This window comes from Thamnophis elegans, chromosome 9, assembly GCF_009769535.1.
Source record: "Thamnophis elegans isolate rThaEle1 chromosome 9, rThaEle1.pri, whole genome shotgun sequence".
In the NCBI taxonomy this organism is placed as follows: domain Eukaryota; kingdom Metazoa; phylum Chordata; class Lepidosauria; order Squamata; family Colubridae; genus Thamnophis; species Thamnophis elegans.
In genome coordinates, this window is record NC_045549.1 from 30475617 (window position 1) to 30494604 (window position 18988).

At 37.8% G+C, this 18988-nt stretch overlaps 1 protein-coding gene across 1 annotated transcript; it reads right to left on the reverse strand.

Annotated features, from left to right (window-relative positions):
- Positions 1-910: 910 nt before the first annotated feature.
- REELD1 (reeler domain containing 1) lies at positions 911-14270 on the reverse strand. Its single transcript, XM_032224371.1, has 6 exons — positions 14066-14270; positions 10300-10522; positions 9640-9812; positions 7374-7668; positions 4845-4908; positions 911-1584 (listed from the first exon to the last, which is right to left on the reverse strand). The coding sequence occupies exons 1-6, from the start codon at positions 14268-14270 to the stop codon at positions 970-972; spliced, it is 1575 nt and encodes a 524-aa protein (XP_032080262.1). The 3' UTR covers positions 911-969.
- Between the last annotated feature and the right edge of the window lie 4718 nt (positions 14271-18988).

Here is an 18988-nt window from a genome sequence, read left to right on the forward strand (position 1 = left end):
GTTCCTTTCTAGTGCTTTTTGCTTTTTCTCTGGTTTCTTTCTTTGTCTCCCTTCAGGTTGTGTTGGTTTCTAACTTTTTGTTTAAAAGTTTTAATTATACGTCTATATATCTGTAGCCTCCATGCTGGGACTTCCTGAGTTGAACAAAACCTTCCTGTTCTTTAATAAACTACTCTTCCAATAGTTTTTATCAAACTGATCTGGAAAGGAAACAAAGCAAATGCCATCTGTGTACATCTAACAAGCCAAGTGATCAAGGTGTAAATGGTCAGAAGAAGCTTTCTTTCCATTTACACCTGATGAGGAGCCATGTTCCACTCCCAAAAGGTGGCATTTACTGTATCTTTGTTTCATTTCTGGAGATCAATTCATAATAAAGGCAGTCAGTGTGTTGTATGCCAGGAATCAATTTTCTAAAAAGCAAGTGTTGCTCTCCATTGTTTTTTTTCTGAAATGGAAAGTTAGTTCAAGTGGCAAAATTTGACTTATCTGAGAAATATCACACACATCAAATCAAAACCACTAAGTGAGAAGAGGGATGAAGGGTTGAGTTTGTTTGAAAAAGAAGAACCAGAAGAAAAACTTCATTTATTTATTTTTTGCAAAAACTAACTATAAGAGACATAGGTTAATTGCAGTTCTTGTTACTCATAGCATTCAAATGCACCAACAAAACAAAGATGCCCACAGAATTCATTTTAATAAGTATGGGTATTAACTGTAATACTTTGAACAAAAAAAAATGTGACATTTGAAACGAAGAACATCTCCATTTTATAATACGTATCAAATAGTTAAGAGTCCACTGTAATATAATTAAAGCATGCACATTTTGATTGTGTTCACTTAAATGAATATATGCAATTAGTCAGATGTTTATGTTCTTAGTAATATTTATCATAGCCTCAAATATAAACACACTTCAACTATAAAAGAACAATATCAATAATAGTACAATGAACTAACTCCCTACATAGAAGCTTTTTGAACACTACTTGAAGGGCTGATCCAGTTGTACTCTGCCTGCACCACGACAAAGCTATTTTCCCGTATCTTCCTGAAGTGCATCATCTCTCCACTGTCTTGGAGTGCAACAACATTATTATCTGGCTCACTAAAAGAGACTTCAGTCCGCTTATGACAATACTGGGAATGGATGCAGCGGAGACCAACAGCTAGGACCATGCCAAGGATAGCAGAGCAGCCAAGGAGAACACCAAGTTGAGCTGCTACAAGACGTGACTCTTTGGGTGACCTTCCTTTTCCCACTCCAGAAACAGCAGCTTGGGGTTTTATCCTTGTTACTTTTAGGAGGGTCTTCCTGGAAACCTCCTTCTGATTGTATGTCTCCTGCCCAGAGGTGGGAAATTCAGCCTGGGGCAGAAAATTCAGTGGAACTTTCTGTGTTATTGGTTCTTTATTTGCTATCTGGCTTGAAACTGCTGATAAACTTCGGTAAACATCTCTCTTCTCTTCTCTATCCAAATCTTCTGGCATTGGAGAGTCCCAAAACTTGACCAATGGTGAAGTTGTAAGGGGAGGTGCAGACTTAGTTACATCTGGAGTCGGAGTCATCAAAGTCTCCTTGAAAGCAAAAACATTAAATGCATATTGGATAAAGTAACGCCCCTTGCACATATGTGCTAGTTGTTCCTGACTGTAGAAGGTGGTGCTCATCTCCCTTTCAAAGCCGAATAGCCAGCACTGTCTGAAGACGTCTCCGTTGTCATGTGACCAGCGTGACTAAACGCCAAAAGTGCAGGAAATACTGTCACATGTCTTCCCACCAAAGATGGTTCCTATTTTTCTACTTGCATTTTTTATGTGCTTTCGAACTGCTAGGTTGGCAGAAGCTGGGACAAGTAACGGGAGCTCACTCCGTTATGCAGCACTAGGGATTCGAACCGCTGAACTGCGGACTTTTTCTGATCTGCAAGCTCAGCATCTTAGCCACTGAGCCACCAAATTCCTATTTGGATAAAATAGATTACTTTATTTGAGATCTAACAGTGGCCTTAATTGAGCATCATGGGAATAAAGAAAAGATCTCATTGTAATCTCCAGATAATAATGATTAAGTTACAAGTAGTCTTCCAGTTACATCAACAATTGAGCCCAAAATTTATGTTGTTCAGTGAGACATTTGTTAAGTTGGTTTTGCCCCATTTTACAACCTTTCTTGCCATAGTTGTTAGTAGAATCACTGCAGTTGATAAGTTAGTAGCCCAGTTGTTAAGTGAATCCTGACTTCCCCATTGACTTTGTTTGTCAGAAGGTCACAAAAGGTGATCATTGAACCTTGGGAAACAGCAACGATCATAAATATGAATGAGTTGCCAAGCATCTGAATTTTGATCACGTAATCATGGGGATACTACAGAGGTTGTTATTGTGAAAAATGGGCGTAAGTCACAATTTTCAATGCTGTTGTAAATTTCAATGTTCACTAAACAAACTCTAATAAGTTGAGGACTACCTGTATTACCATTGTTTATTGTAAACTCTGTTGGGGTCTGAGATAGAATTTTTGAGCCCCTAGTCTTCTCACTATTCATGTAGTTTTAACATAAAGTAGCATCCAGTTTTATCTAATCAAGCTGCTAAGATTATCTATCTTCTCTGTCATACTGCTAGTCCCTTGCTGACCTGCTTTCTCACTTCTGAAGGAGGTCTTTGTGATAGAATTTAATACCATGTTTCCTCCAAAACAAAACCAGATCTTATTTTCTTTTGACCCCGCCCCAGAAAAACAGATAGGGCTTCTTTTTAGGTAGGTCTAATTATTGACTCATCTTGGCCGCCGCAGCATTGACAGCCTCACCCAGTAGGAGCTCGCTGCCAGCCCACTTCTTTTGTAGACGCTTGCTACTGCTTGCACATATTGCCCCCGGCCTCCGTTTCACCATCAGAGCCTTCCGGAAAGACCTCTGCAGTTGAGAAATGGGCTCCAGATTGACACATGCAGCACCCCCTGACTTCCATTTCACCTTCAAATGCCTTTCAGAAAACCCTTGGCAGCTGATAACAGAACTCTGGATAAATCCAGGGGCGACACATGTAAGCGGTAGCAAGTGGCCACAGAAGAAGTGGGCTACAGACGAAGCAGCTGCAGAAGAAGTGGGTTGCAGAAGAAGGTGAGGCAGATGTCTCAGGTCCACCCCCCCCACATCCCCACCCGGGCTTAATTTTTACCTCACACCATCCCTTGAACTCCAAGGTGGGTGAGGTCTTAATTAGGGCTAATTTTCAGGGTAGTCTTATTTTAGGGGAAATGCGGTATTTAAGTATGGAAAGTCAAGGACACTGTCTTTAAAAACATAAATGTATTGGTGTGGATGATACTGAAATTAATGAATTATCTGTGCCTTTACTATAGTTCAAAGATTGATAATACAACATTGGAAAAATATATGTATAACTCCATGTACTCAATGGATTTAAGACCTGATTATGCTTGCAACGTATGAGGGATTGATTATGGGTATGGAATTTGTATGGATAAATGTAATGAAATATGAGTCTCATTTATACAAAATACAGTAGGCTTTTTTTAAAAGCATATTATATAAGATGTATTAGAAATGATATAGAGTTGTATCATGTTTGCAGTAGATAATTAGGTATACAATTGTGTTTGTTGTCATAACAACATATATCTTTTTCCTGCTGCATTTTTTCATTTATTTTAGAAGTTATGCATTTTTTGGATAATGTATGTTTCTTTGTGTGGGGGGGGGGGTCATTTCTTTTCTGACACTATTTTTTAAAACAATATAAATATAAAAACACTTTATATCTCACATCTTTACACATTCTTGTGCTTGAAGATATTGGAAGGGGAAGAGGTGGAACTGAGAGAAAGAATTAGGCAAACTTTAAGATTAGCTAGACTGCAACTTATTTTACACGTTACTGTGTTTCCTCGAAAATAAGACAGGGTCTTTTCTTTTGACTCCCGAAATAAGTGCTTGGTCTTATTTTCGGGGAGGTCTTATTGTTTTTAAGGTTCAGGAAGCAGTGAGCATGGTCACCTCATGTCTGCTACTGTGTTGCAATATTTTGAGAAGGGCTTATTTTCAGGGGAGGGCTTATTTTAGCATATGCACTCAAAAGTCCAATTGTGCTTATTATCTGGGAGTTTTTAGACTACCCAGGTCAATGAAGAATTGCAGTTGCAATGAAGAGTTCCAATTTCCCAGATACTGAATCACATTCCAATATATCTGATACCTGGGCTAAAAACAATGCCTTTTAGTTGATCATCTGTGCAAGTTTTCTTTAAGAGAGTTCTTTTTTGATCAACGATAGCAAAAATTCTACATAGGGCAAATGTCTGACCACTTATTTGTTTAAGTGTTTAAGAAAAGGACCTATTGAGCATGTAAACTGATGGGAGTTATTGTAAGTCATTATATACCAATATATACCATATACATTATTTGAAGACATGTTGGTAAGTGTTCATAAATTAATTGTAAATGTTTTAATTTATCTCTGTGGTTTTAACTTTCTGATAAATAATTTTGTCATTATACTATGTTTTAAATCATGACAAAGCTTTAGAAGCACTTTGGCATGTGAGTTACGAGTAAAACTACTGAAGTCTGGCAAAAAACAGGACTTCAATGTATGCAGTTTGAGATTTTTCACTCAACAGGAGTAAGAATGATAGCACTTCTAAAACAAAATTCTAAAAATGTGCCTTATAAGACTGGACTTCTACTATGGAAAGAATTGAGGCTATTATAGAGGTGAATAGATTTTTTCTAAAAGATGTTACGTCTTAGTTTACTACACACACACACACACACACACACACACACACAACCTCCCCAAAGGCTTACCTGCATGCTTTTCTTACACGTGAGACACAAGAGAGACATGGGAATACTTGAAGCAGTTTCTGTCCTAAAATGTTGAAGAGGAAGTTCCAATTAATTACTTGTAGTATTAGGAAATATTCAGAGATTGTACTGCACTGTATTCATATATTACTACTGTTTGAATTCTGTAGGCACTTTTCTTGCTGCCACTATGTATTTCTTATATTATTCATTTTGCAAATAGAAAATGCAAGGACAAAAGCTCCCACATCTGAGCTATGCTATCCATGCTGAGGTTTTTTTGCTTTTGATTTTGAATCTGCTGCTTCCTGTTTTGAATCTCTATCATCTTCGGAACAGATGTACAGAATTTTCAAGTAATCAGGATATCTCACAGATGCCAACTTCCAGTTCTCAGTCACAATTTTAACATCTTGTGAAACATTGAGTGAGTAAGATCTTCACACCTCACTCACACATCTTTATAAATATAATGTATTCCCGACATTTAGAAAGTGGAATTTTCTAAGGACTCATCTAAGGACATTGCTCCTATATTAGTACTTCATAATGATTCAGCAATGAGATGAAGCCATTACAGTAGGTAAATGACATAACGAACAATCTTGTTTGTCTTATTAAAAAGCAGATATGGAAACCTAGGCTTCACAAAATCACGAAGCAGACTTCTTGTTCCGACAAAACACCTTTTTATTAAGCTAATGTGAATTCCTCTCATTCGCATCCAGCAAAGTCCTGAAAAACAGTCTTTCAAGGGTGAATTTACAACCACAGACCTCATCAGGCTTGGAGAGCTGCCAGGCCGATATCTTCCAAAAGTAATGCTGCACCATAAAATACTTGGCAAGGAATCTCTGAGAGTCACAAACAAATCTTCACGCTAATTAAACAAACTAATTGTCTCCTGCAAACTCAACTCCCCTTTAGCTCCTCTATCCCTATTAGAGGGGCCATTCACCGTCCATCTGTGCCTTTACTCCTGAGTCGGCCCTTGTTCCTTAACTGTTCCCTTCTTCTGGCAGCTCTGTGCATGAGTATATCAGGAACAGGCTCCAGCTGTTTTTCTGGCCCACTGATCTCCGACTCCAAAGACAGCTGATATCTGTCAGATGGCCCTGGCCCCATCTCTTCCTCCAACACAGAGCACTCATCAGAGCCTTCCCCAGACTCCAGGACTGGCCCATGTTTGTCCCCAACCTCCTCACTCTCTGAATCTGCCACCAGCTCTGCTGGCTGCTGGCGGGCCACAACAGAAACGTATGGCCCTCTGGATGATACTTGATACTTCAATTCCTAGACACCTCAGCATTTATACAGCTACTAGCAGTTGTGAGGTCTGTACTAGATTAATTCTGAGCGATCCCATCTCAGTATGAACTAGAGTGGATAGGAAGTTTAAACTTTCCCAATAAGGCAAGTGAAAGAACTTGCATTGTTGGTAGCCATTCTGTTTTATGAGATACTGGTGGTAAATTTGGCTATGCCATGAGGATTTAAAAGATTAGGATTATAGGAAATGCATCATTTCCATTAAAGATGTGATTCAATTAAATCTGCTTGTAGCAAAAGGTCTGTAAGATTAGGGTTTGAAGGCCAAGAAGAATATTATTTTCCTAAAATGAAACACAATCTTAAGATTTAAGGGGTCCTTAGTGCTCTCTGAGTTTGGTTGTTTTCTTGCAGACATTTCATTAGGCAACATCATCAGTGCTAGCATATAGTGAAAATTTTTATATATGCTACTTTCACTGTGTGAAACTAGGCATTTTATAGAATGCCTAGGAAATCTATAGAATGCCAAAATGGGACATCAAAGTATGAAATGGTTAATATTTCAGACATTTGCTAAGCATTTCCATGCAATGCAAAAAACAAACAAACCAGCAAGCTATGAAATACTCCCATTAAAATGCCATTCTAGCCTTCTTTGTTGCAACAAGTACTGGTCTTTTTCTCTTGTTTTTTCCCAAGAAAGAAAGTCCTGTACTTCAGTTTGTAGTTCCTTCATTTTCATATATATGTCTTTTCAATAAAGGGTTAGGATAAAGGTTAGTGTTAGGCAGAGGTAGTATTCAGCCATTTCTCTCTGATTCGGGCTAACCAATAGTGGCGGCTGTGGGAGGCTCCACACACCCCAACGTAATGCGCGACCTTCTGCACATGCACAGAAGTGGTGCGCATGCACAGAAGGTGGTGTGCGCTCACATTTGCAAACTGGTAGAGAAGGTAAGTTAACCCCACCAAGGGGGTTAGGGTTAAGATTAGTCTAAACCTGACCCTAGTCCTATCATGGCTCTTTTCATGGCTCTCTTTCATACTTTGCCTAAGTAATTCTTGTCATTCTGTATAATGCCTAGTTACTATAAAGAGTGCCTAGGGAAAGCATGCAGCATATTTAAATACCAGAGATTTCATAATTTTCCTAAAATGTCACACATTCTAGAGATTTCCTAGGCATTCTATACAATACCAGCTTTTCACACATTGCCATTAACACGCACACATACACCTTTGATATTCTCACAATACCTATTGTTTGCACTGGAAAAATAATCTTGCACACTGAAATTCAGATCCTGAAGCTGAAGGGATGATTCCAGAACGAAACCACCATTTTTCTCTGTTCCATTACTGAGCATTATGTCCTGCGAAGGGACCTGGTCTACAAAGGACTCAGAAAGAAAATTTCCAGTGTTGCCAACATCAGAGGCTGGTGTTTCATGGGAAGTTGAATCCAAAGCCAGGGTTGCTTCAGTTCGAATCAGGCTGGGGGTGGGTGTAAACATCGCAAATGGAGTTACAATGGTTTCAGGAACAGAATTTCCTTGTGGAAGGGAAAACAAAAACAAAGCATTTAAAAACAACTGAATAGAACAAAATATAAAACATGCTTATTTACATAAACATTTTCCACGTTAAACAATTGTCACATATATTGTAAAGTATTGAAATGAATTATATAATTAGACAAATGTATTTCTAATCCATTGTTTTCTTTCTGAGAGAAGTCAGTCAGATGCCTCTTGAGAAGTGTATTGTCGATGGATACAGCCAGGTTGCAAAAATTTCAGCAACGGTTTCTCTGCCTGGTTGCTGGGTGGGCGTGGGATGGTGGGCATGGCTAGTCGGCCTCCTGCACCACAGTGGGAGGGGAGACATTTTTGCCTTCCTCAGGCTCCAGAGGCTTTCCTCAAGCCTCTGGGAGGGAGAAAACTGCCTCCCCTGGGCTCCAGAGGCCTTCCGCAAGGTCCATTTCCCCCCCCCACCCGAGCCTCTGTACATGCCCTGCACTTACCTCGCATCCAAAACGGTCCGCGTGGAGACTCCTGGGAGAGGAGGGGTGGGGTGGGCGGGGCCAGCCAGAGGTGGGATTTGAACCAGCCATAACATTAGCTACAGGTTCTCACAGACCCAGGTGAGAGCAGAGATTGTTATTGAATGCCATATTTTCTTTACTTGAGGCAGATCTGCTCTCCCCTTTGCCTAAGAACTGTTTGTGTTTCTCAAAAGGAAAAAAGTTGTTTTAATGCTTAAAAGATGCAAAGCAAAGGAGAACAAGGGTATTTGGCCCTTTTAGTATAGTATAATCTTTATTGCCATTGTACTTAAATACAAAGAAATTAGTTTTAACCTCACTGGTGCAAAATTATAGCAGAAACGAAAAAAGAAAGAAAAAGAAAAAAACTAGTGTGTGCATGGAGTGATTGTGATTTATATTTAAAAATCTGACAGGCCAAGGATAGAAACTATCTTTAAACCTATTTGTTTGCCTGGCTATACTTTGATGTCTTCTGCACGATGGTAGAAGTGCAAAGAGACACTGACCAGGGTGTGAATCATCTCTGAGTATCTTCCTTACTCTGCTAAAGCAGCAAGATCTGGCGATGTCCAGTGGTGTCAGAGGGCAACCAATGGTTTCTTGTGCCGAATTGATCACTCTCTGTAGTGCCTTCCTGTCCGTAGCTGTTAAACCAGCATACCATACTGTAATGCAATATGTGAGGACACTTTCTATGGTGGACCAATAGAAAGAGGTTATCAGCCGTTGTTCCACCTGATTTTTTCGCAGGACTCTAAGTAAATGAAGTCTCTGTTGGGCCTTTCCAATCACCAGAGACATGTTGTTTTTCCAGGTGAGATCTTGACTAATAAGCACTCCCAAGAATTTAAAAGAGGAATTCTCCACACAGCCCCTCTCAATATACAGTGTGCAGGCTCCTCTCTGTGCTTCCAGAAATCTAGCACCATCTCCTTTGTCTTATTAGTATTTAGTTGTAAGTTGTTTCTTGAGTACCATGCAGATACCTTCTGGACTTCTTCACTGTATGCTGATTCGTCCCCTCCAGTTATGAGACCCAGCACCGCTGTGTCGTCTGCAAACTTTATTATGATGTTGGATGGATCAGAGGATTTTCTTTTCCTACTTGCATCGAAAGATCCAAATGAGGTCTCATAAAGTTTATGCATATGATATCACCTCATAATATACATGCACACACACACAAAGAAAAATCAGCGAAAGCTCTCCTAGAGAAACTCTTGGTCATTTATAATCTATTCACTTTACACAAGACTGTTAATTGAATTAGGGCAGTAATTAGAAATTAGTTGACTTGGACATTTTGCTCATGAAAATAAGAATCTACTTTCTGCCTCAATACATTTTGAATTCAATATAAAAGCTTGTGGCAAAAGTAGCTATTGTATAGTTAAGAGAACTAAAAACAGCTAAAAAATAAAACGGGCACTTACAGTCTTTCCTACAAGAAAAAATGTATGTCAGAGGACAACTTACTTTTTCCTACAGTGAATGTTCCTTTCGGATCAATAAGTTTCTGAAGTAGAGCTGGTTTAATTGTACTGGGGACATCATTATTTTCAGTAATTGTTCTATTCTGTATTTGTTGAGAAACAGTTGACGATTCAATCTTTTCCCAATAAACAAAGTACGACTGAACAACTGATAAACTGTAAAGTATTCAAAGAAAGGCCTTAGTCATTCTCTGCATCAATGAATCATTTAGTAAATAAAAAAGAATTATTCGAAATCTGCAAGCAGTGTAATTGAAAAACACATGAAAATATTAGGCATAGAACAATTTTACACTTAGGTATAATATTCATACATCCTATATTTTGCTAATTAGAAACTCATACCAGACATGAATAAATTCTCTTCTAGATTTTCCTATTCAAGTAAATAAACAATCAGAATGTAAAATAACATTTTAAACATTTCCATATTTTTATCCAAAATCTAAAACATGCAAAGCAGGCAAAACCACACCTTCTCTGGTCTGCAAAAAAACCTCTCCTCCATGAAAGGTTGAGGACCATTGCCCTATTCTCCTCTCAATGAAACATGTAAACCAAAACACTTATCTGATTCTCATTAATTGAATTATTAGAATACTTCCTCAGGAGGCGACGTCATACTTAGCAAGCAAATACTTACAAGAATCTGATGTCTCCAATAGGCTGATCTGGGGCTTTCCACACAAAAGACAAGTTTCTCTTAAGTGATTTGTCTGAATGGGTAACGGTGTCACCATCTTCGAAACAAGTCAGCAGTTTGGAGCCAGGAGGAATGTGTACAAATGTGCCGGTTATTTGGTCATTCAGTACCCTGCGAGCTTGAAGCATGAAACCCATAAAATCACGTGAACTCCTGATTGTAACTGGAGGGGGGGGGGAAAGATTGTGATGCAAAAACATTTATATTACTGTAGATGTGGGGCCGAAGAGGAGAGGTTTTCTGTTAAGTATTCATTGTGAAGCAAGTAGGCTACACTCAGGTCCACTATTCTGGTGGGAAACAAGATTGAATCTGATTGGTTGAGCTGTCTGAAAGCTCCCTATATAAGGGCAAGCTATCAGACAAGCAAGTTGCTGGATTGTACATAGTTGCGGAATAAAGAGCTGTTTGTTGTTGAAGCCTGAGTCTTGTCTCTTCCATTCACCCTATCTAACAGTTACACCTACAACAATTTATTGTAGAGGTTATGTTTATACTAGCATTCACTTGCTTCACATTTCAGATGTGCTTTTGCTCACAACCATGTTTTCTGGAAGGAATTGAGCATAAGTATGATTGACAAGTAGGAAATAATTTCATTCCAAACTCTTACCTTTTTTTTTTTTTGAAAGCCTGTGATACAATTTGTCAGAAGACATATAAAACCCTCAAGCAATTTGGCAATCTTTTAGAAGTTCTACTGAAGTAGAACATTAGTGCTATGGCTTGGGAAAAAAAGAGGTTGCTATTCTGTGTGCCAGAACTACAGTGAACACATTTTTCTTACATATTGTTCAACCATTCTCATCCATTTGTTGGGGAAAACATAATTTTCTTTTTTTCCCCAAAGCAGATGAGAAGTTGCATAGTGTATGATATTCTGGCATATTCTTAGTAATATAGGGGCTACAGAGACCGTTTGTGAGAGCTTCCTGTCTTTTATCGTACAATCCTCTTTTCAAATATTTGCAGCTTTCTTGGCTTTTTACATTCAATTAAGTCCCAAGGGAGGGAATTTCACCTATAGAGCTTCCCATATGGGGACATATAGGCAATAGTGAGACTTCAGAGCAGGAAATAGAGGGGCAACAAGACAGTAATATCAGCAGTATTTTCCAATTAGTGCAAAAGTCCACCCAGAGAAATGGGAAAGCACTTTTCAATCTTCTCAAAAGCAAAGGAGCAAAACAAAATCCATTTTTAGAGAAAAATAACATTTTCAAGAAATTATAAAATTGGTTGAAGCCCAGTATTGCACCTTTATTTCCTATCATTCTCCCTTCACTATAACCCCTCTTCCTTAAAAAGATGCAAATTTTAGGCCCGTTCAGTCATTCCACATTTAACATGAAACTAATAGAGATAAAATAGAATAGTGTCTATACTACTAATCACATCACCAATTCTTTTATCTTTATTTCTTTCTCCCATTACATTTTTTGAGCAAGATTATGAAAATACAAAAGATAAACAAAAGAAAAAAACTATGGAATATTAAAGACAATTAGTGACAGAAAAAAACTTGAACAGCACTAAGAAAAGATGTCAGAAAGGGAATATGGAAGAGATATACAGGACAATAATGTCCTGTATAGTGATGAGCATTCCTCTTGCCTCAGACATTTGAGCTGCCTTTTATGAGAAGGAATGCCTAGAAGAGGTGGAAGTGTTGTGGGTAAGGGTTGGTGAGGCACAATTCCACTTTTTGTTCCCCACATTGGAGGAGACTAACTAGGACTTTTCCTTTGCTAAGCTAAAAGCAGAAAAGCTGAGCATCCTTGGGTCATAGAGAAGACTATTGGGTCTGAAACCTTAATTTATGGCTTCTGGCACATAACCTAAATCAGAGTTTGTCTTTTGAATATTATAATCTCTTATAAACAAAAAATGCATATGCACTGGGAGCTTCAAAACTTTATTTATCCAAAAGCTTTATCTATTCAATAAACCCAGCAGCACAATAAACATATCATACAGACTGTCAGAGTTCCAAATAGCATCTAAAAATAAATCAGAGTCCAAGGCAAAGTATCGCTCAAAGTTCCATTTTATTAAGAGAGCCATGTTGGCACATCTGGGAAAACCCGAAACAGAAAGTTTCCTGGTTTTCCCCACTTAGCTGAAAGTTCAAGATCTTGCCCCCACACCCACAAGTCTGTCACATGGTCCAATCTTACACTGCCATGCTGGCAGTTCCACCCATCCAGTTCCGGTCAGGTGCAGAGGTGCAAAGACAAAGGATGACCTTGGCTTTCTAGAAGGAGTTTTGTTATAGCTACATCACATCTTACTCCTACAATCCCCCTCCCATTTTCCCACAATAGAAAATGCGTGGTAGAATAATAGAAAGTGTGGCAGGCCAAAGATCCAAAAGAAAAGATGGTTGCAGGCGTGACACAGATCAGTATAATGATTAAAATGTTGCAGTAGGAGTGGGGAAACCCAAATTCAAGCTATACTTAACCATAGAAATGTAGGGGAATTTAAATGTCATTTCCCATCAACACAGAGCTGCTCTTGGAATTGTAATAAATGGAGTTTCATATTATTTGTCTTGAAGACCTGGTGTAAAGGTATCATATAATGCAATTATTTTTATTGATACTGATTTATGGAGTTTTGTGTTGGGTGATTTCGGCACTAAACTTAATTAGCCAATGAAGGCAAGAGACAATGCCTGTAATGGAAGTTCTCCACCTGCTTATTCTAAGCCCTTCTAGCTCTCTTAAGAATGCCTTATCTGTTGCTCTGATAGAGAACTTCACTTTGTTGAAATACTATAAATTCCACAGCAGAAGGTCAAAGTCATGTCCTTTGATGAGGAAAGTAGGAAATAGTAAGCAGTAGTAATTCATAAGTTCTTTGCAAAAATACTGATGCTTTCTTTTCAACTTTGTCCGATGTATGGGCCTACTACTACTAAATTTACAAGTTCTGTTTTTAGAAGTTCTGTTTATAAGGAAATAATTCTGTCTGAAACTGCACCCTAGAAACCTAATGCAAATAAATCATCACATGTATTCTAGGAGCAGATGTCTTCTGTGCAGCATTTTATCTTCCCAACATAGCTGAATGCATATCATTGTGAGAAGCATATAAAGCACATTTTTCTAAAGTTACTCCAACTACTTCAGAGATAACTAATGTTTTCTTCCTGTTAGCCTTTTTAAAAAAAATAAATCTTCCTGTTTACAAATCAATTCTGTCTTCCTGCCTTAGAAAACCAAGAGGAATGTTGAAAAATGAAGGCCATTCTCCACAGCAAAATTCCCCAAAGAAAGCAAAAACCGAAGTCCCACAAGTATGGACAAACCACCAAGAAGCATATCAAAAGCACTGTGTACAGGAAAGTTGGGCAACTTCTTATCTGAGCTTAATTTGGCTTGTCTGTCTTCTTTTTCCAGAGTATCATGGAGCATGGCTGAAAGAGTGGTCATGACAACTAACTTAGCATGACTCAAAATAGGCCTAAGAAATTTCACACATGTATTTCAAGACAGAAAAATAAATGCTGCCTTCCCATTACTATTTTGGCGGTGTGATTCTCAGAATTATGGATCAAGGTGCAAAAATGGACTGTGATCACATGTGTCTCTCTCCAAATAATGACTTATTGTGAAGACCTTATTGATAGCCTTGCACTAAGCTGCTATCTACAGCCTTCTAATTATTCTTGAGAAGCCTGTAATCAGGTGCTATTTCTTACCTGGTACCTTGTCACCTGGAGAAAAGGAAGTGTTGGTGTGGATGGTGATGTAATTATTCTGAGGATTCTGAAGGTGAGCTCGGATATGTTTGGGTCTCATATCAGAACAGGCAGAAAGGCTGGCCCCATGGGAAAAGGCATCCGTATATGAAACCAAGTACAGGATTGTAAATGCCCACAGAACAAGAAAGGACCATGCTTTCATCTTGCCCTCTGCCTGACAGGAAAAAAACAAAAACAAATACACTTGAGAGGAATATTTTTTTAATCTATCTTCTTCTATCTTTTGTGTGTGGTGTGTGTGTGTCTGTGTGTGTTCCAGCATAACTCTGGAATACCTAGAGCAATTTCAACCAAACTTAGTACACAGATGATTTACTCTCTGGAAACAAATACTGTGTGGGTAAGACACCCCTAAAACCCCTCTGGGTGTGTGTTCTGTTAAGATACAGCCTGTTGTGCCTTAAAATGCCTTCTACTGTACTGCTGTAAAATGGCTTCTACTGTGCAGCACAGTGGAGTTGCCATGGTAATGGCTTCAAAGTACTCTACAAGGGTGCTCCCTCTGGTAAGAGGGAAAATCCAACATTAGAAATTATGTTTGCTCTGGACATTTTCGCCCTATAAATAAATACCTGGGCAATGCTGGGTTATCGGATAGTCTTTATATAAAAGATAGACAACCCGAATGAAGTTATTAGTAGTATCTTTTGTGGAGTTCTGCCTTGGTGAGAAGTACAACTTCTCCAGAACAAAGTGGTAGTTTGACTTCTTAGCTGAGAACTGTTTTGAACTGAACTTTCTGATGCGTGTGGTGGGGCTACGTCAGAAACCTCTAGAGTAGAATTTCTCAACTGCAACAACTTTATGATGTATGTATTGTGTGGACTTTAACTTCAGAATTCTGGCTGAGGGTTTCGGGGAGTTAAAGTCACACATCTTAAAGTTGCTAAGGCTGAGAAGCACTGCCGTAGCCATTTTTTTCCCTAAGCGACATTTTAATATGCAGGGAATTAATGCAGCTACTCAAGCTCTGTGATCCATCTAGAAAATATTCACCCAGTAGCAGATCCATTGTAATGCAATCACATTTTTCCAGCATTCAAACTGAATTACCTGAAACCTTTTTTTGACCTTGCAGCTGTTTAATAGAAACATCAAAAATATTAACTTTACATCCCTGTACATCCTTTGTACATAAGCAAAATGTGTACAATATTTTCTGTGCTGAGGGTCATTTGAGTAGCAGAATGGGGAATGGTGTGCATAGCCAAATGGTGGTGGTAGGAAGATCAAGACAAAATTAAATGTTTCAATTCAGTGATACTTGGATTGAAACTAAAGATATAATTGTTCCTGAATGTCTAATTTATACTTTCTTCTTATTAGAGATTACAATTGAATAATAACTTCTGGAGTTTATGGAAACCACAACTCAGGAGGCTGTATGTAATTCTGGGACCTCAACTTCTGCATTTCTGATTAAGACAATTCCAGGCAATTTGATATCTATAGCACAAAAAATCTTCACTCTTCCAAAGTCCAAATATAAATCATCAGCCCAATGGAGTAGGCCACTAGAGGTAGACTACAAAAATCTTCACCAGTAGATAATCTTTGGGTGGCTTTTATTATTGCATTATAAAAATAAACATATTATTATAAACAAAAAATCTCAGTAAGTTTTACTGTATTATATTTCACATTATTTATATTTCACCATATTATATACTGAAATCTAATAAATAAAAATAACAGGCTCATTCTATAGGTTTTTCCTTCTATTTACAGTGCACTGATTGGGATAACGATTATACAATGAACTGTTTCTTTTCAGATTTTATTCTCAGAACATTGAGTGATTTATTTGCTTTTATTCCCCTGAATAGATTTATGCAAACATTTCCATATTAAGGAAAGTTGTAAAGTCGTAGAAGGGACCCATTTTAAAAACCCAGTGGCGTGATTGATAGTTTTGAACAAAGAAGCCACTCACAACTTTTTTATTTTGATACCTGCCAGTCAGAACAATTCTCACAAAGCATCATCTATATTACAATGATAAATTTTTGTATCTAAAATTAGTGATTCTATCCTCCAATACACCCATTGGCAATCTCCTGATGGTGAACACCAAAGTTGCATTACAGCCTGCTATTACTTACCTGGGGATCCATATTCCTTCAGACACGGCAGCTTTCTCCTGTAGCTTGACAGGCAGACATCCCTTAAAGAAAAAAGCTTTTTGCTTTCTCCACTAATGGGGAGAGCAACAGCTGTTTCTGTTATTACTTAATAGCTACAGGAAGCCAGTAAGTGCTCAAATCCAGTTTTAATCATGTTAGTTCTTCACACTCTACTCATTCATGGGGAAAAAAAGGATCACAAAGAAATAATTTCTACAGTATTGCATAATGTTGTGTAGGGAAATGATACTGCTTCATGTAAATTTAAGTTCATAATAAGATTGTAAGGGATTCACCTGGAATTTCTTTCAAAAAACTGTACGTAGAGGGCCTCATTTTTCCATCTGCCTCTAAATATGACATAACTGGTGGGTTGTTCTTTTTTGTTTTGTACATTGGAAAACATATCCTGCCTGTTTCATCTTCCAAGTTTGTACAATAATATTGAAATTAAAATCTAACAATATAGGAAAGGGGAGTTTGATTCCATCCAGTCCTGAAAATTTTCTTATTCCTCATCTCTCTTTTAGATGATGTCATTTCAGGCAATAATACAGGTCAGAGCCATAAAATCGATTGTTAACACAAATAAAGGCTGCAAGTATTAACTGAAGTTTCACAACAGGTGTTTGAGGCACTGGAGCATAAGGAAATTCATTTGTCCATGTTCCTTGACTACAGCTTCTCTTAACATAGAAACTGCTCTGAGAACAGAACCTGAGAATAAACTGGCTTAATTGTTTACGTCTTATTTATATTTTATTTAAAAATTTTCTATTACTAGTTGGTAGAGGAATACAACATACTGTATCAAAGTATATATAGAAATTGTCATATGTATACAGTTTATGTGTAGTCTTCAAATTAATTGGATGACCTCTGCTATAAATTAGATTTAATGAGCACCTAGTTCACCGTATTGAGTGCTTTGTAATTTGATATAATCTTCCATATATTAATCCCTTATGTTCTATCCATCTAATGTTCCTGCCCCCTTTTAATTTATAAATTTATGTAACTTTTATATCTTCTTGCTTCTCATAATTCTTTTTTAGAGTTACATTTTCATTCTCGATTTATCCTTTATGCTTTGTTAATGACTGTATCCCATCTTCCTTATGCTGGTCTATGACCATAATCAAGATTTGATTTGATGTTACTTGTTTTTTCTTCTGAAGAAATATCCTTTTAGTTAGATAGCAGGCAGATGTACTCTAATGTAGTCACAACATGAAACAACCCTGGGACAGCATATCTAATGTTAATCTTACCTTTATCAAAGATGCTATTGTGCTTCTCTATATTATAGTACAAATGCAAACTACATTCCTTGAGGTAGGTACTAGGTAGGTATTGTACAGAAATTTACAAGATCTTAAAGTAACTGAGCACTTTACTAAAGCACATGTAAAATACATGTAATCTCATATATAACTCCTCTCCATTCACTCACTTATTTTTAAGTGTTCCAAGTTTAAAATCACAAATGTTTGAAGGAAGGACTCCATACACTGATGGGTTTCAAAAAAAATTAGAACCTCTTCTGTAGGTGTGGCCTGCTTTGTGGGGGTGGCTTGCTGACCATGTGACCGGATGGGAGTGGCTTGGCAGTCATGTGACTGGGTGGGCATGGCCATCTTGTAAAATGTATTGAAACTCACTTAACAACGCTCTTGCTTAGCAACCAAAATGTTGGCTCAGAAACTCTGGCATTTGAAGCACGCAAGTCTTAAAGCTGTCAAGTTACAAGACCCTTGCACCCCTAACCCTTTAGAAAAAAAACCGTGTTCAAACTTGACAGCTTTAAGACTTGTGGACCTCAACTCCCAGAATTCCTCCTCTGGCTCTTCATCTTGATGATAGTGGACAGGCGGGGGGAGCTGGAACCGGTTCTAAACGGCACTGTAGATTTGTGGAACCTCTTCTATAGAAGAGGTTAGAACTGGTAGGAACCCGACTCCATACCAGTGCTTCTCAACCTTGGCAACTTTAGTATGGGTGGACTTCAACTCCCAGAATTCCCCAGCAAGCAGGGCTGGTTGTGCTAGCTAAGGAATTCTGGGAGTTGAAGCCTTCCCATCTTAAAGCTGCAAAGGTTGAGAAACATTGGACTAATCAATGGTTAGCAACAATTAAGATTTTTTTTTAATCTCAATTTTTATTTTGTCTTGAAATGGCAATTAGAATATTGACTATGATTTAAGAAAAAAGAAGAAAAATGGAATTATAAGATTTTCATCAAGCTGCTGAATTTTATATTAAACATCATAACTGTCCCAGAATGTGAGGCAATAAGATTTAGGAACTCCCTAAGCCTGCTGAGGAGACAAAAAAATCCTCTGCTTAACGATATTAAAAGAGTTGTCAAGGTTCTGAAAAAATAACTTCTCACAAATTGTGATGCTTATTTCCTTCTGTCACATTAAGTTCTGGATTTTCCTTTCATGGCATTTTTATTGCAATTTCCACCCCCTCCCCTAAACAATACGTTTGTTAGTTAAAGTCAGCAATTCACCATATATATTTTTTAAAAATGGGAATGTTACCTTACCCTACCCTACCCTATCCTATCCAGTCACTGAAAACTCAGATCATCCTTCCCTCTTTGGCAGTGAAAAAGATTTAAATGTGGTTATTCTCTAGCTTATAACTATTACCATCTGAATACCAGATGCTGTTTTAAAAAAACTTGAAAGATTAAACAAATCACACTATTTTACATTTTTTATTTCTTTCC

Coding starts and splice junctions, on each gene's coding strand:
- REELD1 (XM_032224371.1), bottom strand. CDS start 14,270: ATGAAAGCATGGTCCTTTCTTGTTCTGTGGGCATTTACAATCCTGTAC. Junction 7,669..9,639: donor AACATTCACTGTAGGAAAAA/GTAAGTTGTCCT, acceptor CCCTTCCACAAG/GAAATTCTGTTCCTGAAACC. Junction 4,909..7,373: donor TTTTCCAGTGCAAACAATAG/GTATTGTGAGAA, acceptor TCAACATTTTAG/GACAGAAACTGCTTCAAGTA.